Genomic DNA, 24,990 nt, shown 5'->3' on the forward strand with positions numbered 1-24,990 from the left:
TTTACAGAAAAGGATGCCCAGGTCCAAGGAGGTGAAGTGACTGGTACAAGGCCACACAGCCAATTGCTTTCCTGACTCTGTACAGCACTCAGATTACTTCCTGGGGCTGAGAGCAGGTGGAAGGAAAGACAGAGGTCCCTTCTCCCTCCCTCCTGTGTTAGGAGAGGATGGTCCCCAATTCCCAGCCACACAGGCCAACCCCTGCCCAAGTGCCCATGAAGACCTCGTGTCACAGGGAGAGCCTCACACGGGTCCCGCGTGGCCCACCCCCTCCCTGCCCACCAGCCTTCTTGGCTCTGAGGTCTGGGAGGTCTGCCAGCTCTGGCTCCAGCCCTATCAATCAGGAGAGCAAAGCAGGACGGGCCGCGCTCACAGCAGAAGGAGGTCCTCAGCAGAGGCCTTTGTTTGCCAAAGTCAAGGTCGGTGACTCAGGCTGGGGCCGCTGCACTTTACCCACCCTCCCCCAGTCCCACTCCAGCCACCCCTGCCTTTTGGGAAGCCTTCCCAAGACGGGGTGAGGGGCCCCTCCTATGGGCCCCTGCGTCCCCCGACGTACACACTCATCACACGGGGTTGTCTGAAGCCATATAATCGACTACAAGTTCCCCCAGGGCCAAACCCTACTTCGTTTATTCTAGAAATAACGACACCACAATGACACATTTTGAACTCTTTCTATGGGTTTCACTGTGGTGAGAATTAACTCACTCTCTCCTCCTGATAACTCTACAAAATGGGTAGAGTTATTACCCTCATTTGTCGGGTGGGCAAACTGATCCAGACCTCTTGCCCAAGGTCACAGAGGCAGTGAGTCGCGGAGGCAGATTTCAGAGCCAGCGTGGTGGACACAGCAATGTGCCACCCACATTTGTCTGCTGGGATCACTGTGTGCAGAGAGCTTCCCAGGCTCTTGAAGAGTCCTTGCAAGACTGCCTCAGTCCCTGAGAGCAGCCTCAACTAAAGTCACGCGCCTTCCCAGGGCAGCCCACGTCCACGGACTGATCAATGTGGGGTATTAGGCCTGGCCTTTCCTGGACTAGCCAGGTCAACCCTGAAGGGCCGTTCTAGCATCAGAGCTCCTGTGAGTGGGAGAGGGCTTTACTGGGCCTGCACTGCAACTCAGCTTCTCCCTCTGCTGAGTCCTGCCCCCTTCTCCTTGGGGGTTGATCCCAAGGCAACCCTATAATCACCCTGCACGTGAATCTCCAACCTGCAATGGTCTGTTTGACACCAGGATACAGAGCGGTAACCGTCCATCCAGTTGCCCTCCAGGGAAGCAGCTCCAGCGCCCAGCGTGGTGCCGGCTGCCAACTAGAAACTGGCGCTTGCCATCCACCTCCACCAGGATGAAATCACCAGCCAGCGCAGTCACTGACCTTCAGCGCCCCCGGAAAGGAGTTCAGGGTGGAGATCAGGAAGGAGTTTTTCCCTGTGCTCTGGGAAAAGCTGGCAGAATAGGCCTTCAGATAGTTAGATATTTTCAGGAGAAGATTTCATGAGCCCAAATTCTTGCATCTTCTCATATCTAGAAAAGCACTAAAATCATTATTAGTGCTTTAGGAGACATCTGTTCCTTGTGACTAGCGGTAAACTGCAGGAGAGTAGCAGCCGGCCTCTGCCAAAACGTGTGCTTGACTACATGCATCTTCCTTCCCCCAGAGCACATATATGCTGACACACACCCCCACCCCAACTCTTCCAAGTAGTTCCTCGGAGCTATCTAAGAGGCTGCCTCCCAGGCCATATTTCTCATTTTGCCCCAAATAAAGCTTAACTCACAACTCTCATGTTGTGCTTTTTTTTTTCAGTTGACACGGAACACAGCAAAATTGCTCGAAATGTATTTGTAATAAAGAAGACGTGGTATACGCATACAATGGAATATTATTCAGCCCTGAGAAAGGAGGAAATCCTGCCTTTGTGACAACATGGATGGACCTGGAGGACGTTATGCTGAGTGAAATAAGTCAGAAAGAGAAAGACAGATACTGTATGACCTCACTTATATGTGGAATCTGAAAAAAGCCAACCTTGTAAAAACAGAGAGCAAAACGGTGGTTTCCAGGGCCTGGTGGGCAAGAGAATGGGAGAGATGTTTAAGGGCACAGACTTGCAACTAGTAGATAAATAAGTCTTGGAGATCTAACGCACAGTCTAGTGAATATAGACAACAATATTGTACCGTAGTCATCAAACTTGCTAAAAGACTAGACCTTAAGTACTCCCACCACATGCGTGCACACACACACACACACACACAGAGATAATTACATGACATGATAGAGATGCTAACCTGGCTACAATGGCAATCATATTCCAATATATAAATGTAACACGTCAACATGTACACAATAAATTTACACAGTGTTATATATCAAATATATTTCAATTAAAAAATATTTTTTGAATAAATAAATGAACATAAATGAAGAGACTCCTTGGATGATTTAACAAAAGTGCGTATTTCCCTTCCCGGTCTTCACTGTTTATAACACCTAGCCAGCAGGCCCCCTGCATGTTTACGATGAGGGGGGCAGAGACCCCTGCCCACCACCCAGTCCTGAGCATGCGTGTGCTTTCCCACTGACGCTCAGGCTGCCTGTTCGTCCTCTGAACACTCTGTGCCCCGGGGACTGAAAGGACTTCTGCATCTCCATGTTACAGATGAGGCCAGTCTGGGTATCCGGAAACAAGGCCACTGGCAAACCAGACCAAGTTCAGGGTGAAAGTTCAGAGTCCTTCCAGTGGCTGGAAGAGACTAGAAGCTATAAACAAACGCTTTCCTGCTCTTGTCTGTCCTCTGCGGCCCTCTATCCTGTCCCTACTGCTGTTCTTGCACACCACCCAACTCCAGCCCAGCTCCCCTGCAGCTCCAACTGGGTTTGTTCTCCAGCAAAGGGAAAGGTGGGGCTCTTAGGTGATCAGGAGGACCCTGGAAGCCACTCACAGCAGATAAAGGATATGTTTAGGGGCAAGAGAGAAAAACACTAAGAGTGGATGGGGAAGCAGGCTGCCTCCCTGCCCCCAACCTCAGTTCTGCTAGGTTCCCTCCCTCGCACCCTACCCCCATCTCCCAGGTCTTCTTTTCCTTCCCTCCCACAGGTCAGGGCACATGCAGAGCTGAGCTGGGGCCACTGCAGAAGGCGAACCTTTAATATCCTACACGCTCGGTTCTGAACACACCCCATACGTCATCTTCCAAAGAAGCCTCTGAAGTAGATACTACTTACTGTACTCTTCAAAGGAAACTAAACCAAATCCTGAACTTCAAAGGAGTTGGGGACCTCGCCCGGGGTCACAGGGCTGGAGGATTTGAAGCCAGGTTGGGGATGACAGTGTTGTTCCTATCCTGCAGGGTGGCTTCCTGCTGGCCTTGGTGCCGTGGCACGTGGGCCCGGACCCCAGGATGAACAAGAGAGTGCTGGCTTCATGGAAACACAGTTACCAGTCAATGGGAATAGTAGCTGAGGCTGCAGAAATCACGCTAAGCAAGTTGGGCAAAATAAAGTAAATTCAACCAAACTGACTTGGGGTCACAGATCCCTTCCGCAGCCCAGCCCCACGTCCCCTTGCTCTGCACCTTGACCGTGGCAAAGCGGCAGCTAAGCAATCTCGGCATGTCCAAACTCCAGGGTATGATGGGCAGGTGAGCACCTCGAGTCTTTTTTTGGAGGATTTCTAACTACTTGGATGATAATATGGGAACCAGGAACGCTCACTGGATGTAATTCCATTTAAAGCATGGCTCTTCCTCTTGGTCGCTGGTGGTAACAGGAGCCTGAGGGGAAAGGGAATGAGAGCTGAAACGGGCAGAAGAAGTGAAGCTGTGGGCCCTGGTTTCAGGCCTCCTGGCCATCGCATCGGAGCAGAATTCCCTACCTTCTCTCAGCTTCCGTTTCCTCATCTATAAAACCCAGATAATAATATCTATCTTGTTGACTTTGTTAATGAGAAGTAGATGAAATCGAGAATTAAATTGATGTCATCAAGCCACCCAGCATGATGCCTACAGAAAGCAAACGTTGTGAGTTATGATTTATTCGGGGATTTACTGAGGACTAGAGCCTGGGAAACAGCCTCTCAGCTAGCTCCGAGGAACTGCTCTGAAGAGGTGTACGGTCAGGCCACCCAAGATGGCTGTCCTCTTGCTCTCTGTACATCCCCCCAACCTCCCGCTGGACCAGTGCCTGCTTCCCCTACAGCCTACTCACAGGACTGACCTTCCTACAGACTTGCCCCAGGTCCCAGCTAATGATTGTTCCTAACAGCTTATCAAAGGGGAAGTAAAGGGCACGCGGCTCTGCTGGTTTCCCTGGTAACCACGGGGCCAATTCCCCGGGGAATAATTCCCCCTATAACTGGTAAACTCCCCCTGCCCCTGGGAGTGAAGGCTGCTGAACACAGGGGGGTGTCACCCCAGGACCTTGCTTCAGACGTTCCCCCAGCCATTAAACCATTGATGTCTCTGTCACTGACTGGAGGCTCTGTCTTCGGTCTCAAGGCTCGGCAAGTACAAGGCTTGTCCACCTGCAGCCGAACAAGAGGTAAGATAGGAGCCAGAAAAAACTATGCTAGGCCTCTGTTATCGTGAGTGACGCTACAAGTATCACTACTCCAAGTGGACTCATCTGAAATTCTTTCATCTAGAGATACCGAAGAAGCCTTAGAACGCCTCACTCTCATGTTGCTATTTATGTACATAATTAAAATTCCAAGTTAAAGAACAAACAAAAAATATATGCACTTCTTTTTGGCTGGGGAAAACACGTAGTCAAGCATAAAAGGATGACTGCTAATCACAAAGAACAGACATCTCAAGTTAATGATTTTAGTGTTTTCCTGTCTCTGAGAAGATGCAAGAATCTTGGGTCACTGAAATTTTTCCTTAGGTGTGCGTCTGAACTAGTCGAGGGCCAGTATATCCAAAGCGCAGAATGCTTCTTGTCTCACTGCATCCTGAATTCCCCTCAGGGGCACTGTGGTTGGGTGACTGTAGGGGCTGATGGCTTGATCCTTGTAGAACTGGAACGACGGGCAACATTTTTTTCTTGACAGCCTTGAATCTAGTAGATGTTTGCTGCATCTTGGCTCCTCTCTGATCCTACGTGCAGCGGAGCCATGACCAGGGGGAGCAGGTAGAATGGGGGCCGATCCCAGGAGTGGCTCACTGATTTACTGAAGTGAAAACATTGAAAGACAAATTCAAGTCTGATTTTGTACGGAAAAATGAGGTGATGAAGAAAAGTGCATAAAGCACTTAGATGCCATTTTCTCCGCAACTCCAGAGATCTCCAGATACACAAATCATCGTCTACAACATAAAGTGTCTCTGCTTCCTAGCTCAGTGCCTGCAGGCGTTATAATACCTAACTCAGGATTCTTTCAATGATTAAAGAAGATAAACAAGGGTTTTTCCAGCGGGTAAGTCCCCCCCGCAAAAAAAAAATGGAAAAGAAAGGTTATATCACCACTTTCTACTTCTGCAGCAATTATAAACATCTTTCATAGGAAGCAAAACAAAAACAAGTAATCTCCCTTCATTTTCAATGAAGAAAGCTAGTCTGTGTGGAAGTGGTTTACTCTGGAATTACAGGGCAAGCAAGGGGAAGTGTGACCTCTCAGCTCTGTGTTTGTCATTACTTTTGCTCTGATTCTTTTGTCTGCTTTGAACCAGATACGTTTGTTTAGAGCCTTGTCAACAGATTGTGCAAGAGGAATCACCTGAGAAACACCTTCAAAAAAAGCAAAGCCAGTGCTTGAAGGTGCTGAGTTCTGATCCTAATTTCTGTCTCTAGATGGAGCTGCAGAGTGCAAGGCACCAGGTACCCCTGGGGCGTCAGGCAAGCAAGCCTGTTTTTTTCCTCTGTTCCTCTCCCTTCTCTGCCTCCGCTCCTGTCTGGTTTGTGTACCCACCGGGATCTGGCAGTGAACCCTCTAAAAAATCTGAAGAGACCTTCTTTCCCTTTGGCTACGATAGAGTGGTTTGGCTCAAAAACAACTTTGCCTCTAAAATAACCACGATCCCATGTTATATTAACTTTTCCCCATTTCTCCATGAATGGTCAAGGGAATTTGAGATTATTTTTACTCAGGAACCAGCTGGGAATTTGGCAAAATCACAGAACTTCTCAAATGCAGCTGAGGGCATTCGCTTTTTTTGTTTTGTTTTTCTTTGAGTATACTTTGTATTATAAAGTAAGTTTACAGGAAAAGCTATAAAGTTTTCACAACACTTTGGGGATGATGGCATCACAAAGTTAAATTCAGTTCGTCTCTGCTCCTGCAGAGGGACGGGGGGACATCACAGGTGCAAAACCTGTCACAGCAGCCGTCTGAATCTAAAATTGCATTGATGGCTTCTCAGCCCCACAAGCACTTTCTGCTGAGGGCACTGCCATGCCCAGGAGGACTATTGGTGGATGCGAGGGGGAAGTCTGAGTTCAAGTCCTGCTTCGGGGTACTTCTCGGTGACAGACAGCAGTTGGAGCTTCTCTGACAAAGCACAGGTGCCGAGCAGGGGGACAGTGGGGATGATTCCAGGGCAGCTGAAGACATCAGGGACGTAGCTTCTGCTTTGTCCTAAGCCTAAAGGTTGGTTGACACACGTGGCCCCGACCCTGCCTGGGTGGATAATCTGACAGCAATTCCAGAAGCTTCTGTAAGGCTCAGTGAGTGGGCATCCTGTGCGTGCCTGGCTGGGGCTGGCACCTGGCTGACCTGAGGTCCCACCTTGGAGTCCACTGGCCAATGCAACCTGCAGCAGCCCCTGGGTCCAGCATTTCCCAGCTCAGGCAGAGGAACAGCTGCTTCAGAATCTGCTAGGCTGCTTGTGGAAAATGCAGCTTCCTGGCCACATACTAGACTCTCTAGATCCAGATCAGAGGTTCTGGAAATCTTCATTATTGACAAATGCATGAACTGAGGATCCTGCACACTGACACCCGTTCTCTGGGGAACAGTCCCCCTTTAACACCCAAGCAGAGTCCCCAGTGAGTCAGGGCCCCTGTCACTCCCCTTGGTCTTGGGGAGCAGCATTGGGCTCGTGCTGCGGGCCCCAGGGAGGTGTCCCCCACTGCATGAAGGGGTGAAAAACTTCACGCACAGAAACTAGACAAATTGGGGCTTTTATTCACAGGATATGGAAGAAAAGCATACAAAAGAAGCCTCTTGGTCAATCGTGTAAAGGGAAGGTTCTAAAACTCAATTTTTAGTAGGGTGTGGATGCTGATATATTTTTTTAAAAACTAAAGAGAAAGAAAAGGCGAAAAGGTAATCTGCAGCATGGGCTCCTTGTCTCGGGGGAAATGACAACTCAGCTGAGTGACAGTTTACAGCAGTTCATCTTCTGTGCACACGAATCTGGCTCCCAGGACCATCCCTGCAAGGTTTTGACTTTTGAAATTTCTGGATTAATTCTTAACCAGAATTCTAAAACGTTGAGGGACAAATGTGCTTGGCCTTATAATGTCTCTAATTCGGGGGTAAGTGGGGGCGATTTCTCCCTTGGACAGGCTTCAGCCGCTCTCGTCCCTCCCAGGTCACACTTCTACATCCCCTGGGAGACTCCACGGGCTTCTCTGGGGGCAGGCCAGCAGCACTGGGCCACCGGGCAGGCGTCCTCAAACCCACACAGGCTCCTTCTTTCCGTCTGCCTTTCCTGTGACCAGCAGGTCGCGCAGGCCTGACTCTCTTTCCCCCCAGACGATGCTTTGCTTTTTCTTCCACGGATGTCGCCTCTCTTCCCTGACTCCCAGCGTGGCCAGGCACGCTCTAATTATCGTACATGTGTGAAAATGTTCCACCATCAACTCTCATCATTTGAGCTAAAACAAGACCATTTGTTTTCTCTTTTCCTCACCGATATTAATGATGCAGGAATTGGGTCCAAGTTCATCTTCAACACGAACCTCCAGAACGTGAAGCACAATCTAGCTTCCCGGCTACAACGCTCTCCTCCACTCGTTCCTCCTCCTGTCCATCTGTCAGTCTTCCAACCTTCTCCACTTTCCGGTGCCACCTGGTTGGGTTTGACGGGTGAAGCACGAGCACTGAGCCCTCATTTCCCTGCCCCGGGAAACTTCACAGGGCAACAAGCAGGTGTTGCCACCAATCCTGCAGACTGGTCTGTAATAACTATTTTGGACTTCGGGACATTCTGGAAACCAGGTCAGGACAGGGGCCTATCGTGGAGGCTGGCAGAGGGCACCCCCCTGTCCGATGGTCCAGTGGCAGTCCACGGGTCACCCTCCAGGCCCGGGACCCTCGCCCGCCCTAACTTTGAATCCAGCTGAGATGACGTCAAACTGGGCAGCACGGAAGAGGAAAGGCTGCTCCAAAGGCAGCCAATGTGAGCTCACAGGCCTCAGAGGGTCTGGAAGCACCAGCACGGTGTCTCTGGTCACCCAGCCTCCCCCGGACCCCGCCCAGAGCTTAAGATTTTCCAGCGCTGATAACGCAGACCTGGCACCTGTGCTTCCGCTTCTCTCGTCCAGCATCCTTCTTCTGCTTCCTTCGTACCTGTCTCCTACCTTCTGGTTCCTTCTCTAAATAATACACTTTCATTTCCAGGTATAGCACCTCCCTCTCTCCCCAGAGAGAGCACCCTTCGTCGGCTTGATGTCGAGGACGAGGGGGCTGATGGTACCCCAGGCAGCTGAGTCAGGAGGCCAGCCATCTGCCTGCCAGAGAGTCTGGCCAGCTCCATGTGGCTGGGCTGGGCTGGGCCCGGCAGCCCTCAGGAGTGCTCTCTCCCTCAAACAACCTGCACCTGAACTTGCAGATCCTACCACCCTCATCACCACCTCCACATTCGTGTCAGAGAAGGTGGAAGTGACAAGCCTTCATCTACTTGAAACAGTCATGACACATCGTCAACACAGTTTTCAAAGCATCGTAGCCTTCAAAGAGGTTTTTCTTCCTTCCTTCTTCTCAAGCCTGTAATTAAAACTCCTTGTGGCAAAGGGGTACAGGAAGGAGATGGGGGGATGACTTCAGGAACAAACAGTTCCTTGGGTGTCCTCAGAACCGAAGCAGCTAAGGGCTGGGAGTCCTGTCAGCCTGTGCGCTTTCTAGAATTGAGCAAATCAGCTCACTCCAGATGCAAATCCCCCATCCGTGTCCCTAATCACCACTCTGCTACCCACCCAGAGCGCGGACTTCTGTCAAGTGTTTGTCTCCACACCAGCCCCTGCCCCCTTCACGGGCAGCTCCGGTTTTAGCGAACTAACCCTAATCCCAAGCCTGACCTCAGCCTAATTCTCTGCGGGATTGTCCACCAGGGCCACCCGTGTCCCAGACGTGTGGAGAGCTCAGCAGTTGGAGGGGGATGACTCATCGGAAACACTCATCCAATTCAACCAAGACGTTTTCTTTCTTCCGAGTATTTTGTGAGTTCAAGTCTGAGATGCTCCCGGATTCGCACTGTTCCCGGAACAGAGGCTTCCAGTCTGCCCAGGCAGCTCCCACTAGCGGACAAACGACACCACACTGGTGGCCACTCCGAACGGGGCGGAGTAGGCAGCAGCGAATCCCTGCAGGCCGACCACGATGTAGCGGCATCCTTTGGTGATAACCTTCCCAACGTTCTATTTTTAGGAACAGAAGAGAAAAGCAAAGGGTTAGGCGAGGCAACTTTGTAATCTTCCATGCACAATGGTGCCACCCATAAAGAATCATTTCGCCTCATTTTCCCAGGGCAAATGAGCCAGCTAGCATTTTCTCAGCTCTCTGGTGTCCCACACCCAACCCCATCATACGAACACTCGGGGGCTCAGCACAGACATCGGCACCTTGAAAAGGGCTTTCCAGCCCCGCATGTTTCCAGATCATTCAGAGATCTTCTTGGAAACAGCAGTGAAGCTGCTATTTTTTTTTTTTTTTTTTTTTTTTGCGGTACGCGGGCCTCTCACTGTTGTGGCCTCTCCGGTGGCGGAGCACAGGCTCCGGACGCGCAAGCTCAGCGGCCATGGCTCACGGGCCCAGCCGTTCCGCGGCATGTGGGATCTTCCCGGACCGGGGCACGAACTCGCGTCCCCTGCATCGGCAGGCGGACTCTCAACCACTGCGCCACCAGGGAAGCCCGAAGCTGCTACTTTTAAAACCAAACCAGTTTTGTTGTATTTTTTTAAACCAAAGCCCATTCTCTTCTGTTCCAGCTAAGTTACTGGCTCTGCTGAAGGCTGGGTCGAGAGTTTTCCGTCATTCACCTGATCTGAAAGCCCACCCAGTCCTCCCTCTGCCTCCAGGGCACACCCCTTTCTGACCCACATTTGTGTCTTTAAAATCTCCTACTGCTCTGTCGTTGCTGCATCCACGGAAGTCTTGGTTCCCAATACAATTCTACACTCCTTGAGGGTAACGACTGGGCCTTTCTTTCTTGGTATCCACTCTCCCTCCTCCTTCTCTTCAAGGCCTGGTGCTAGACTGAGGGCATCCAAGGGATTCAAGTGGAATCGCAACAGAAAAATGAAGACCACCACCACCGACTAACACTGTGCTGCTGCCCCTCCCTTTTTCTCTCTCCACCCCCAACTTCCGTCATCCTTCTCTGTGACGACAACAGCCATGTAGGTGACCTGAACATCATCACACATCTTGTCTCTACACCCTCGATTTTTCCAACTCCAATAACCACTTAAAATCCCTGATCACGGGGCTTCCCTGGTGGCGCAGTGGTTGGGAGTCCGCCTGCCGATGCAGGGGACACGGGTTCGTGCCCCGGTCCGGGAAGATCCCACATGCCGCGGAGCGGCTGGGCCCGTGAGCCATGGCCGCTGGGCCTGCGCATCCGGAGCCTGTGCTCCGCAACGGGAGAGGCCACAACAGTGAGAGGCCCGCGTACCGCAAAAAAAAAAAAAAAAAAAAAAATCCCTGATCACAATCACAAACCTGCCTTTGACTTCCAACACTGCATGGCCAGCCTAGTCTGTCAGTCCAGCAGGCTGACTGTCCCTCTCTCCCAGATATTATTTCTTACCTTTTCCTTTCTCCACAAGCCTCTCTGCCCCCAATGCACACAGAGAAACATACACAGTGTCCATACCCTCATTAGATGATCCCACTTCATCTCTCACTGACTCGGAAGTCATTAGGGAACCGTTCATCCTCTACCGCTGTCTACACCTGCCCCAGCTTCTCCTCCCACCTTGCCGGTGTCCCAGTAGAGAAAATGGCCTTCTTCCCCCAAGGCCACTCCCTTGACACTTGCTGTTGGTACTCTCTCTCACCTTGCCCCCAGCTTTCCCTTCTCCAATCTCACCATCCTCTTCCTCCCCATTGCATCATTCCTATCAGCTTACAGATATGCTCCGCTGTCCCCCTGACTCCATACCCCTCTCTAGGTCCTGCCTGGGTCTCTGCTCTCCTTCTCGGCAAGCCAGTGGAAAGCACCATCTGCACACACAGCTTCCACTTCCTCCTTCTTATTCCCTCTTCCTCTCCCCTGACCATCCAGGACTGCTTGGTCCTGGCCATCTGCCGCCGCCATGCTGCCTGAGCCAATGAGCATTTTTCTGTCTTCCCCCTGACTCTCAACAGCTTTGGACAAACTTCATGAAACACTCATTTGGCCTCTTTGACTCCATATTCTCTTGGTTTTCCCTTACCTCACATAAAGCCCCTCCTCAGCTTTCATTTTTTAAAATAATTTTTAATTGAAATATAGTTGATTTACAGTGGTTCAGGTGTCCAGCAAAACGATTCAGTTATTCATATACATATACATACATGTATATATTCTTTTTCAGATTCTTTTCCATTATAGGTTATTACAAGATATTGAATACAGTTCCCTGTGCTATACGGTAGGTCCTTGTTGTTTATTTATTTATTTATTTATTTTAAAGAAGATGTTGGGGGTAGGAGTTTATTAATTTATTAATTTATTTATTTTTGCTGTGTTGGGTCTTCGTTTCTGTGTGAGGGCTTTCTCTAGTTGTGGCGAGCGGGGGCCACTCTTCATCACGGTACGTGGGCGTCTCACTGTCGCGGCCTCTCTTGTTGCGGAGCACAGGCTCCAGACGAGCAGGCTCAGTAGTTGTGGCTCTCGGGCCTAGTTGCTCCGCGGCATGTGGGATCTTCCCAGACCAGGGCTCGAACCCATGTCCCCTGCATTAGCAGGCAGATTCTCAACCACTGCGCCACCAGGGAAGCCCCTTGTTGCTTATTTTATAAACAGTGGTGTATATCTGTTACTCTCAAATTCCTAATTTATCCCTCCCCCCCTTTCCCCTTTGGTAAGTTTGTTTTCTATGCCTGTGAGTTTATTTCTGTTTTGTAATTAAGTTCATCTGTATCTGTTTTTAGATTCCACATTTAAGTGGCATTATGTGATCTTTGTCTTTGTCTGACTTACTTCACTTAGTATGATAATCTCTAGGTCCATTCATGTTGCTGCAAATGGCATTATTTCACTCTTTTTTATGACCCTCCTCAGCTTTCTTTCCCTTCTACCAAACTATAAAATGTTGGAGCTGTTCAGTACTGTTCTTTACTTTTTATTTAAAAAAATATTTTGGGCTAGAATCTCTCCACAGGCGGTCTCATCCATTTCCAATGACTTTAAGAATTCCCTGTATGCTGATAAATCCCATATTTATATCTTCGGCTCAGACTCAAATATTCAGTTCTCTACTTGAGGGCTCTACTTTCTGAGGCCTCAAGATCCCTCTGGCACACACTCTTCCTTGCTGCAACAAACAGACAGATCTAACTTGGACTGGCTACTAGTGCATTCCTAGCGGCCTTTGGCTATCAGGCTTCAACAAGAAGGATGCACCAGGGAGTTAAATTTATCCGTGATTATACACCTGGTAAGAGGCAGGGCTGAAGTTCAATCCCAAAGAAATCTCACCTCAGGGCCTGTGTCCTTCCTCCCCACATACACTTCCCTTCTTTAAGGAAGGCAGTATGTAACCTTGCAATTGATTGCTTGCGGCCTGGGCTTAAATTCCAGCCCAATCGCTCATTTAATTCTCATTGGCCTCAGTTTCCTCACCTATAAAATGGGCGTATTTAGTAACCACCTCATTGGGTGAAGAGGCTTAAAAAGGTTTACGCAAGGAAAGCCCTTAGAACGGTGCCTGGCACCAAATGCAGGCAGTAGGACTGGCCCCCCAAGGTCAGCTATCTTTATTGGAAAATAACCTTTGCCTCTTCTTATTCTACAGTAATTTACGTTTGTGGTGGTAATTTTGAAATCTAAGATATTTTGTTATCTGTTCAGGAAAGTTTCTTAAGACTGCACTTTCCTATGATGTCTGGCTTACGTCAGCTTTCAGAGACCTCAGAATAACAGAAGGAGGTCGTGCTCAGTACTGTATGCCCAGCATCCAGAAAGGGCCTGGTGTTTCCTTTGGTTGTTCTCAGGCCAAAGGAGGAGTTCCGGGAGAGGAAGGTCACTCTGATGGCCTCTTTAGACACTGATTCCCAGGACACTGCCTCGTCAACTTCCCAATGAGACACTAGGGTGTGTGTTGGGAGCAGGGAGGCAGTGATGCTGCTAAGAGAAACATCTCTATAAATGTGTAATAAGATTCCGTGGGAGAATTTTACGTACCTGTTAGAAATAACAACAACGACAAAAACTGTCCTCCTGGAGCAAGTATTAACAGTCCAGAGCACCCTTTATAAGCCAAGCCCCTAGAATCATGGCTGGCCTGTGTTAAACTTGACATTTTGGGTATTTGTACATCCATTTCCCTCAGCCTGCTATTTTAAAAAACTGCGTGTCACTTCATCTTTGCAAATGAGAAAAGAACGTTACTGAAATAGCTCATTAGCTAGAACACAGTCAAAACACAGATTTGAGAAATGTGATGCAAAGAAATGTAAAATAGCATCGACCATTTCAGTGTCATTGGAGGGAGCAGATTCTGAAATCTTTTGATCTGAGTAGAGTTTCAACCCATATCATCTCTCAGAGGGGCGGAGGGGCCTGGGGGATCACGGGACAGTGTGGTAGGTTGAATAATGCCCTCCCCTCAAGATGCCCATGTCCTAATCCCCAGAATCTGTGAATATGTAACCTCATATGGCAAAAGGGACTTTGTGGATGTGAGTTAATGAAGGATCTTGAATTGGGGAGACTACCATGGATTATCCAGGGGGTCCCAATCATTATAAGGATTCTTTTTTTTTTTCGGTACACGGGCCTCTTACTGTTGTGGCCTCTCCTGTTGCGGGGCACAGGCTCCAGATGTGCAGGCTCAGCGGCCATGGCTCACGGGCCCAGTTGCTCCGCGGCATGTGGGATCTGCCCGGACCGGGGCACGAACCCGTGTCCCCTGCATCGGCAGGCGGACTCTCAACCACTGCGCCACCAGGGAAGCCCATATAAGGATTCTTATATCTTTATAAAGGTCCAAATAAAGACGACCACCCTTACAGAAGGGAAGCAGGAAGAGTTGGCGAGAAGGCAATGTGGTGCCAGAAGCAGAGAGACAGAGAGAAAGAGACTTGCAGATGCTGTGCCACTGGCCCTGAACGTGGAGGTGGGGACCTCTGGAAGCTGAAAAGAGCAAAGAAAGGGTTTTCCTCTGGAGCCTCCAGAAGGAACCAGCCTGTTGACTGTAGCTCAGGGAAGACGACTTTTAGCCTCCAGAACTGTAGAATAAATTTGCGTTGCCTTAAATCACGATATTTGTGGTAACCTGTTACAGGCAAACTAATACAGGGAGTGAGGCTTTTCTGGGGGTTCCCGGGTAACCCCAAAGATGTCGAGGATTCCCTGTCCCCACCCCCAGTTTCCAAAAGGGAATCAGCTCTCAACAAAGATCCCTTTCCCTCAAGTATAAAAATCAAGTCTTCCCTTGTGAAATTTGGTCAGGACCCAGGCACAAAGCTGAGATGGGCTGTCAGCTACAGAAGTTGATTTTTTTCTGAGTTAGAGCTCATTAAAAACTGATCAGAGAACAAACAGTCATATGCGACCTCTCCTCCATCCCCTTAGATAACAGCCAACAACGACAGGACCCTCGCCATATGCCAGGTGCGTTCCAAGACCTGTGCATGGACTACACTCATTTGCTCCTTACCACAGCCCTAGTATTAACGCATGTGACAGATGAGGAAACCGAGGCAGAGAGGAGAGCAGAGCTCCAGGTCACACAAAGAGTAGGAGGCTGAGCACAGCTGGCGCCTGGCAGTCTGGCTCCAGGGCCCCTGTCCTAACCCCTTACTTAGACATGGGACATTTTTCTTCCTCTTGAGGTCAAGGTTATTCCACACCCTGTGTTTCCCTTCTCCAACCCCCTCCTAGCTGCCCGATTAATAAAATTTAATAACTTTCCTTATCTGCGCTTCTCCTTGTGGCTCTCAGAGGTGCCTGGGAAAGGCGACCTCCTATTTGAAGCTAAGTTTGGGGTTTGGTTCCCTCACCCCCCTTCTCCCTCCACCCTAACTGCTTTTGAGCAGGCGGGGACCAGGGGCGACTCCTGACTCCCAGCTCTGCTCTCCAGCTGTGTGGCCTTCAACAAAGAGCTTAACTTCCTGAAACTCCAGCTTCCTTCACTGCATAACGGGAGTCCATGGCTTTCTAAGGTCGTTGAGAAGATTCAGGGTAATTGTGCATCGTATGTGCAACAGAGCACCCGGCAGCCTGTAAGAGCACAGCAAACCCACAGCCTTTCCCCTTCCCTGCACCCAGAAAACAGCACTCTCCCAGCAACTCCTGCCCATCTGAACACTCACATCATTACTTAAAAATCAACTGGGGGAAAAGAAAAAAAAAGCTAGGGCTTCCCTGGTGGTGCAGTGGTTGAGAGTCCGCCTGCCGATGCAGGGGACATGGATTCGTGCCCCGGTCCGGGAAGATCCCACATGCCGTGGAGCGGCTGGGCCCGTGAGCCATGGCCACTGAGCCTGCACTTCCGGAGCCTGTGCTCCACAACGGGAGAGGCCACAACAGTGAGAGGCCCGCGTACCGCAAAAAAAAAAAAAAAAAATCAACTGGGGCCACTGACTGCCAAGAGTCCCAGGCACCCAGCCTTTCGAGCCCAGAGGTTCCTGCCAGAGACTGGACCCAGCACAGCATTGGGTCGACCCTGCTTGGGGCCAAGGGGCAGCAGGGGAAGGGGAACCTATCCTAGGACAGTTCACAAAAGCCGAACACCTTTCTTTAAATAGAAGCAGGAAGGGACTTGGGTGAAGGATTTGAGCGGTTAACAGATAAAAAGGACCTTTATTCACCCTTCTTTGAAGGATTGAGCTATTTGCAGGTCATTCCTTATTCCAATGGCCCAAGTGCAATAAAGTTTCACCTGGTGACCAAAGCAGGGAAAGTCATCTCCCCACATTTCTAGCGGAGACGTGGCTATTCTCATGGATTTTCAACAAAGAAGGATGGACCATCCGCTTCCTCCATATTGGAGCTTAGATGTCGACCTTCTTGGTCGCCATCAAGAAAATGGAAGTTGAAGGGCAGAAAGGGCACATCCAACTCCAACATGACAGCGTCCCCCCCACCTGGCCTCCTGGTCTATTCAACTAGCATGTAACACTCCCTCCAGAGCTCTCACCTGCCTCATCTCTGCTAGCACTCTGCCCTCCGCCTTGGATGCCACCCCTTCTTTACCTGGTGAAATTCTTTTTTTTTCAGGTGAGGTGAAATTCACATAATATAAAAATTAACCATTGTCGAGTGAGTAACTCAACGGCATTGAGCACATTCACAATGTTATGCAAGCACCACTTCTACCTACTTCCAAAATATTTTCATCATCCCCAAAGGCAAACCCACACGCATTAAACAGTCGCCCTGCATTTCTCTTTCCCTTCAGTCCCTGGCAACCACCCATCTGCCTTCTGTATCTCTGGATTTATCTATTCTGGATATTTTACATAAATGGAATCATAGATGCGATATGTGACCTTGTGTGTCTGCCGTGTACTTCCTTCCTTTTCACGGCTGAATAGTATTCCATTGTGTGTATGAACCACATGTTTATCCATTTATCAACTGATGGACATTTGGGTGGTTGCCACTCTTTGGCTATTGTGAATAATGCTGCTGTGAACATGTACATATATATTTGTTTGAGTATCTATTTTCAATTCTTTTGGGTATGTACCTGGGAGTGGAATTGCCGGATCATATGGTAGTTCTGTGTTTAATGTTTTGAGGAACGGCCAAATTGTTTTCCACGGCAGCTACCCCATTTTACACTTCCACCAGCAATGCACAAGAATTCCGATTTTCCACATCCTCACCAACACTTGCTATTTTCTGTTTTCTTTTTCCCTAATAATAGCTATGCTAGTGGATGTGAACTAGTACCTCATCATTAACCTGTGAAACCTTGACTCATCCTTCTGTGCCCAGTTTCCATGTCACCATTGATTTGAAAACTTCTCTGACTTTACAACCTCATCCCTGAAGATTAACTGCTGAGGCTCTTCCCATGCAGCTCCATGGTGGTGCCCCATATGGCAGCGTCTCCCCGGGAGGCTGTGGCCTCCTCTAGGGCAGGACTGCATCCTATCCATTTTGGTATCTCTAGTGCTCACCACAATGCCTGGCACACAGTGAGAACCTTCAAAGCATCTTCAGCTCAGCCAGCCTCTGAGCTGAGATTTCCACATTATCAGTTCACCAACTGAGAGGCAAATGATGGCTTTTTTTTTTTTGCGGTACACGGGCCTCTCACTGTCGTGGCCTCTCCCCCTGCGGAGCACAGGCTCCGACGCACAGACTCAGCAGCCATGGCTCATGGGCCCAGCTGCTCCGCGGCATGTGGGATCTTCCCGGACCGGGGCACGAACCCGTGTCCCCTGCATCGGCAGGCGGGAAGCCCGATGGCTTTTTTTTTTGTGATCAGCTGGGACCAGGAAGAAGGATAATTCGTCCTAGCATGACTCTAAGCCTGAAAGTCCCAACTTTATAGTTTTTATTAATATACTACACCACTGCCTGCTTGTTTACTGTTCCCAAAGCTGCTGACATACCTTTAAAGAAGATGATAAAGCTAAGTTTCTAGGTGTGGCGACCTCGGTTTCAGGTATAAGAGGTCACCGGAGGACTGGATGATATATCAGATGGGGCCCCTGCCCTTTGGCCAGGATAGAATGAGTTTTGTGATTATCTTCTGGGTGGCCTTGTCCAATCCCAGGGACCAGAGGCAGCAGTAGCTTCAAGCGTTTCCAGGCCAAAACACCTGGGAACTGCTTCGGGGCTTTGATCTCTAGGGAGGGAACTGCCATTTTGTCCCATATTTATATTACCTCTCTCTCTCCCACCCACCCCACAAGTGAATACTTACGGAGTGTTGAGCTCCCAGGCCCTGGAAATCACCTTGAGAATATTGGGAGACATAACCCAAACAATTCTCAGCTAGTAGGATATCCTACTAGTTTGTCTGCGGGAAAACAGACAAACTGGGCTGTACCTCCCTGCTTTCCAACTGGGTCACCTTCTACAAGTCACCTAACCACGCTAATCCCTCAGTATTCCCACTTTTAAAATAAGGACACTGATTCCCGTCCTACCAACTACACAAGGGAGTGGGAAGACACACCTAGGACAAGAACCACCTGGGTAAGCGACCCCTTGGGAAAGTTACCCACCCGCCAGCATCGGGATAGCCGTGGAGCGGTGCGCAGGGAAACCTCTGATTTAATTTCTATCACTCCCCGCAGCTCACTTTCCCCTTACTGCCCAGTTCACAGAGTGAGCAGTCTCGGGGCTCCAGGAGTGAATGCCGGGAATGGGGTGCTCGTGGGAGGCCGAGGGGGTGCAGGGCAGCGCAGAGAGGCTGAGACCGTCAGACGGTGGGGAGCCGACTCCAGCTCTAGGGCGAGCGCCCCGCGCTCCCCGACCTCCAAGGGACAGTGGCGGCGGTGGGATGCCTACCTTGCCGTACTTCTTCAGCTTCTGCCGGTACCTCTTCTTGGGCTTCTCGCCCGGCGCCGTCTCCTCCAGCGGCTCGTAGCGCTCGGGGAGGACCGCGAGGTGCACCCTCCGCGCGCCCCGGGTCCCCGGGCGCTGCTCGCTCGCCCCGCTCTCCGCCGCCTCGGCCCCGCTCTCCAGATGCTCCAGGATAGCAGCCGCCTCCTCGTCCCCCTCCGTCCGCCCTAGCCCCCGGGCGAGGGGCCTGCAGCGCGGGAGACTGCTCGCCGCCTTGCTTCGGAGCCTGGCTCCCACCGTCATGGTGCCGCGGGCCCTCCGGCTGAGGTCGGTGCACGAAGACACCAACCTTTGCGCCCAGCCTGCGCCTCCACCCCCGCCGCCCGCCCTTGCCCAGCCCGGCCCAGCCCGGCCCAGTCCGGACGGGGCGGGGGGGGCTGGGGGAGAGGTGGATGGGAAACTTGGGATCGCAGCGCCCTCTGGCTCTAGGATGGCGGCGGCTCCACCCAGGCCTGGCTTTCTGGTGGTCGGGCCCAGCCGCCAGCATCCCATCCTCTGGCCAAAGAGGTGAGGGATGCTCCAAAGCTCAATGCACAATGAACACGCAAAGCACGTTCAACCACACTTGCAACGAAATAAGTGAACCCCAAATAGTGAGACTTCCTTTGCACACGTGCAAGCTGGCAGAGATGATGAGCGATGATGATGATGGTGATGATGGTGATGAAAAAGATGACAGTAATAAAGATTATACTCAGACTTCCCTGGTGGCGCAGTGGTTAAGAATCCGCCTGCCAGTGCAAGGGACACGGGTTTGAGCCCTGGTCCAGGAAGATCCCACATGCTGCAGAGCAACTAAGTCCCTGGGCCACAGCTTCTGAGCCTGCCCTCTAGAGCCCACGAGCCACAACTACTGAGCCCGGGAGCCACAACTACAAAGCCCGCGTGCCTAGAGCCCGTGCTCCACAGCAAGTGAAGCCACTGCAATGAGAAGCCCGCGCACAGCAAGAAAGAGCAGCCCCGACTCCTCTCAACTAGCGAAAGCCCACGCCCAGCAACAAAGACCCAACGCAGCCAAAAATAAATACATAAATAAACTAATCTTTTGAAAAAGATTATACTCAATGCTGGTGAGGGTATGGTGAGAGGATGGTTATAATACAATATTCATGGGTCGCAAACTGGAGACAGGCTTTTGCAAAGGCAATCAGCAAATATTTATCAAGAGTTCTGAAAATCGGCCATACCTTTCTAGGTGCCTATGTTAAGAAAACATTCAGAAACACAGAACAGTGTGTCCACGGTGTTAATCACAGTCTGACTTCAGCGAAAAGTTGAAGGAAACCAATGGGGATGGGCAGGTGAAATTCTGGTGCAAGCATATGATATACGAAGTAATCATGAAAATCACGATTTTCAAGAATATCACTCGGGGGGAAAAAAGAGAATATCAGTCTGGTATATATGCATTCTCAGGTCACTGTGAATCTCAGTCTGTTTGGGATGCCGTCCTTTCTTATGTGGGTAAGTATCTTTTAATTCTTGGAAACTTAGAGTTAAGTATAAAATAATGTGTTATTATTTCATTAATATTTTAATACTATTAAAATGTGTGATATGTTTAAGAATGATTTGGTTATACTGCTCTAAGTACATAAAATAGTCATAATTTAACATATTAGAATATCAAAAATTACTGGTGATTTCAACGTAAAATATAAAATCAAGTAGTTTACTTAGACTTATAAGTTTAACTTGAAAGGAATAAGTTAATTTACTGTATTTATAAGAATAAGTTAATTTACTGTATTTATAAGAATTACATAGTCCTGTACATAGTTGAAGTACTTGAAAAGAAAATCACATATATTAAATTTATAAAAGTCACTTAAAATGTTTAAGATAATTAAATTAAGTAAATGATAAAACCCCTTACAGTGACTGTTAAATTCTATTCGGTTTGTAAATGAAATAAAACAATACTGAATTTAAAAGCTATGGGAAGCTTGACCTGTGGATTTGCAACTTTACTAAAATAACTATTAACTTATAAACAAAAACAGACCCTAACTGTCCTTTTTCTATGTGCAAAACTGACTTCTGAGAACCACCCAGACGACGTAATAAATGGAGACATAGGTGGATTGTCCATGGAATGGAAAGTGTGTTTTGTCCATACAAAATACATTTCAAATATCACAACAACATTTAGCTTGCCTGATAAAAAGCAAAACACTAGAGCACCTGAAAACTGATCCCTAGACTGTCTCTATAATCAGTGAGCAAGCAGGACTCAAGGAGATGTAATCAGAACCCACCTTTACGTTGCTCTCACCGTTGTCTCTTTAGAAGTTATTCAGTGTGAAGAGCGCTTCCCTTGCTCCTGCGTGACTACTTAAGCAGTCCTATAACTCTTCTGACCTCACTGTGGTAATCAAAAATCCCAAAGTTGCAAATATGTTCTCAGTTTATATAATTTTAAATCTTACAATGTCCAATTCCATGTAATACTCAGAGGCTTGAACTTGATTTTAAGTTAAGCCTCTCTCCTCCCTCAGAAAAATTCAGCACCTGCAGGGCTGTGATTACTTGCGGAAGGACGGAAAACAGCAGAAGCGTGGCTTTCACCCCGGTCTGCTTTTCAAAGCAGGGAGCGCACCTGATTATAAGCAGGCTTGTCACATTCCCTCCAGGACCCAAAGGACTCTGCAACATGCTCATCTCCTAGCCTCTGCTCACAGGAAAGAGAATGGAAAGGGCTGAGTGCCAATCCATAGGAATCTTTCCTTCCTGGTAAGAATTAGGAACCTGACCTTCAAAGGAGCAAAAACATTGGAGGGCTAAGATTCATGAAAATAGATCATCAGTTAGTGAGTAAAAAAAAATACTTAGACACCTCAGAGTCTTAAAAATAATTGCTTATTTGGAATAACTTGCATAAGACAGTTACAGATATTTAATTGAAAACAAAGTTTCCATCTGTAGACATAAAAGGTTTTATGTTTTCATCTTTTGTTTTGTAATAAATGTGTGAATTTGGAAAGAAAGAAAAAAAAGGAAAGGGAGGGATCTTTATGGACCTGAAGTTTTATGAATTAAAATTGTTTAAAGCTATTAGTTTATTTGTGTAGGCTTAGACTCCAGAAGAAACATATCTCTGGAGCTGAAAAGAGCTGATTATAAACAATGGAACAGATGTAACAGGTTTAATTTTCCAAAGACTGCAATGTAAAGTGAGAGGGGGAGCAGTTTTGAATCCTAGCTAAGTCTCAGTCTTGGGGCAGCCCCCAAAAGGGAGGATGGTCTACTCCTGCCTTTTCTCATGTTAAAAAAATTTCTTTTAAAGATTATTTTAAGTTTCGAGCCTTCTACATTAACTATCATTTAGTTCAAAAGGTGGTAAAAACAGATGGCATAATAGGAAGAGGAAATTTAACATTTGCATTTAAGTTTTTAAATATTTTCTTTCTTTTTTTTTTTTTGTGGCTGCATTGGATCTTTGTTGCTGCACGCGGGCTTTCTCTAGTCGCGGCGAGCAGAGGCTACTCTTCGTTGCGCTGCAGAGGCTTCTCGTTGTGGTGGCTTCTTTTGTGGAACACGGGCTCTAGACGTGCGGGCTTCAGTAGTTGTGGCGCATGGGCTCAGTGGTAGCAGCGCACAGGCTTACTTGCTCCATGGCACATGGGATATTCCTGGACCAGGGATCAAACCCATGTCCCCTGCTTTGGCAGGTAGATTCTTAACCACTGCGCCACCAGGGAAGTCCAGTATTTTCTTTAAAAATATATCTGTAGTTGATCTGTGGTAATCCCATTCATGCAGATCCCAGTGAATGCAAAGTTGGGAATGTCAGGCACAGCACATTTTTATTTCACTTAAGGGGTTGGATTTCTGCACCAAAGATAAAGATCAGAGATTTGAGGTAAATACAATGTAAGCCTGGGACTGCAGTTAAAGGATGTTACAATTAAAATTTACTACAATTGTAAAAACTAGGGTCTTCCATAAATTGCTTCTCTTTGAAATCTGAAGAATTTTTTTTAAATTTTGTTTTCTCTTTCCCAGAGAGAACAAGCTTTTTCCTGTCTTGTGATTACTGTGAGGGGCTGACCCTTTGCAGCTCATCCAGAGTCATCTGAGCCCAGGCTGGGCTGGGCCACAGCTCAAATTAGACCCAGCTCACCTCTGATAAACCCAAGCCTCAAACTTCTGGGCCACCACCGTCAAGAGGCCAAAGCGGTTGATCTTATCAGCACTGGGGCTGGAAGGGGATTGGAGCATAGTGTCCGCATTTGTTCACCCTGGCTTCAACTCCAGCAGGGCCCTGGCATCAACCACAGTGGGAAAGTTCAAGAAAGCCCACGTGCTTCCCAGAGCTGCCCCTCTGCGGCTTTCTCAGACCAATTCCAGGGATAAGAGGGCCATTGCGTGGCCAAGTGATTTGTTTACTATTTATCTGGGGCTCGTACAGATTCTAGTCTAGCTTGCCAGCCCGCATGTAACTAAAAGCTTGGCTCTTCCCCCCTCACCTGTAGGTGTCACCTCTCAGTACCAGGCAAGCCCCCTTCCTCGGGTCCCCGCACCCAGCTCAGCGACTTGCCCGGGAGTGAAGGCTGCACGCCCGCTGCCCATCCGTGAGAGGCTTGTCCCTCTCTGGAATTCCAGTCACCAAGGCATCCCTGCATCTCCTACTGGTGCATCATTCCCCATCAGAAGCAGAATCAGAAGTCTTCTGTGGATGAAGCTTTAAAGTGTAATGTATAACATTCAAAATCATCCTTCAACACTGTAATGGAATTGTATCTTATTTGGTTGGATTTATTCAAAAGCCACTGAAGATTTGGAAAACCACTGAGCTATTTGCACTGAATATTGATAATAGAAAAATGTATTTGTAGAGAAAAAAGGTCAGAATTATGACCTTATGAGTTAAAAGAAAACAAACATTTCTGACAAAACCTGAAAAACCTGCTTTGATATGTATTCTCCTTTGCCAACAGAGCATCACTCAATTTTATATATATATATATATATATATATTCGAATATAATAAATAATAAAAATATCATGTATTTCCTGGAGGTGGGTTAAGATATTTTAATAACTGGTTCTGTATTTAGAAAACAGCAACATGGAAACCTATCTTGGCTTATATATAGTAAAACCAAGTAAATATTTAGTTTGATACAACAATACTTAGCACAAATAATGTATTGATTAGAAGGGAATGCTATCATATACGGAAGAGAAAAGAAAAACTTGAAGCTGGCAGAGGGTGAGGTGGGGGAAGAAGGTCAATAAAAAGTTCTGATTTTAGGATAGAATTTAGTACAATGAAAATTTAACTGGAGACATGAAACTGTAGATTCCAAATGTATTAAGACAAATTGAATAGGATGAGTTTGTCAGAATGGGTTTGTCTGGGTTTCTCATGCACATATATAAATGTCACACATATAGCTCTGCACAGAGTCATTGTAAGTGAGGCAGACAGCGACTAAATGAAATTCCTGTTCAGTGCTCAGAAGATTGAACTGTTGAGGTATTTCTATTTATTTTCATGATGCGAAGTAATAAAACTGACTTACCCTTTTGCCTGTGGCTGAATACAGCCCAAAGTAAAAAGCAGAAACTAAAATATTAGGAACTCAGAACTGTCAAATGTTGACCCCTTCAACTGAAAATGAATGGAACCATTTGAACAGAACTTTGCTAACCCACAGAAGGAGGGATTATTTCAGAGTTCTCTAGACCAAAGTAATTTTATTCTATATCCTTTGGTGCACTCTAAGGACAAAAGTAAGTACAAAGACAAATTTGAATTTCAGTTAGCAGTTTAATAGTTACTGTTAATACTGGTATCACTATTTTGGATCATTTTTCTTTTATTGGCAAGTAAAATAAATCAGTAATTCTGTTTGCTTTGTTATAAATCAAGAGCTTCAGAGTGACAATTATATGTGTCATTTATGATAAAAGAAGGCATAATTATAGTTTGGATATAAAATTAAGAATTTAAATATTACAGCTGTGAAGTAATGTTAGGACTAAACTGAAAATGGCTATGAACTTATTACATATGAGTGCGTACATATAGATAGATGGATAGATAGATAGAGAGGTATTTTTTTTCCATCTCTGTCTACTGAAGT

The 24,990-nt window shown here is 47.9% G+C and overlaps 1 protein-coding gene across 1 annotated transcript; it reads right to left on the reverse strand.

Annotated features, from left to right (window-relative positions):
- Nucleotides 1-7,108: 7,108 nt before the first annotated feature.
- C2H1orf115 (chromosome 2 C1orf115 homolog) lies at nt 7,109-21,509 on the reverse strand. The gene is given in 4 exon segments (XM_067729711.1): nt 7,109-9,584; nt 18,845-19,273; nt 19,275-20,207; nt 21,157-21,509. Coding segments are annotated over 3 exon segments (660 nt in total). The 5' UTR covers nt 19,386-20,207; nt 21,157-21,509; the 3' UTR covers nt 7,109-9,464.
- Nucleotides 21,510-24,990: the final 3,481 nt, after the last annotated feature.

This window comes from Pseudorca crassidens, chromosome 2, assembly GCF_039906515.1.
Source record: "Pseudorca crassidens isolate mPseCra1 chromosome 2, mPseCra1.hap1, whole genome shotgun sequence".
In the NCBI taxonomy this organism is placed as follows: domain Eukaryota; kingdom Metazoa; phylum Chordata; class Mammalia; order Artiodactyla; family Delphinidae; genus Pseudorca; species Pseudorca crassidens.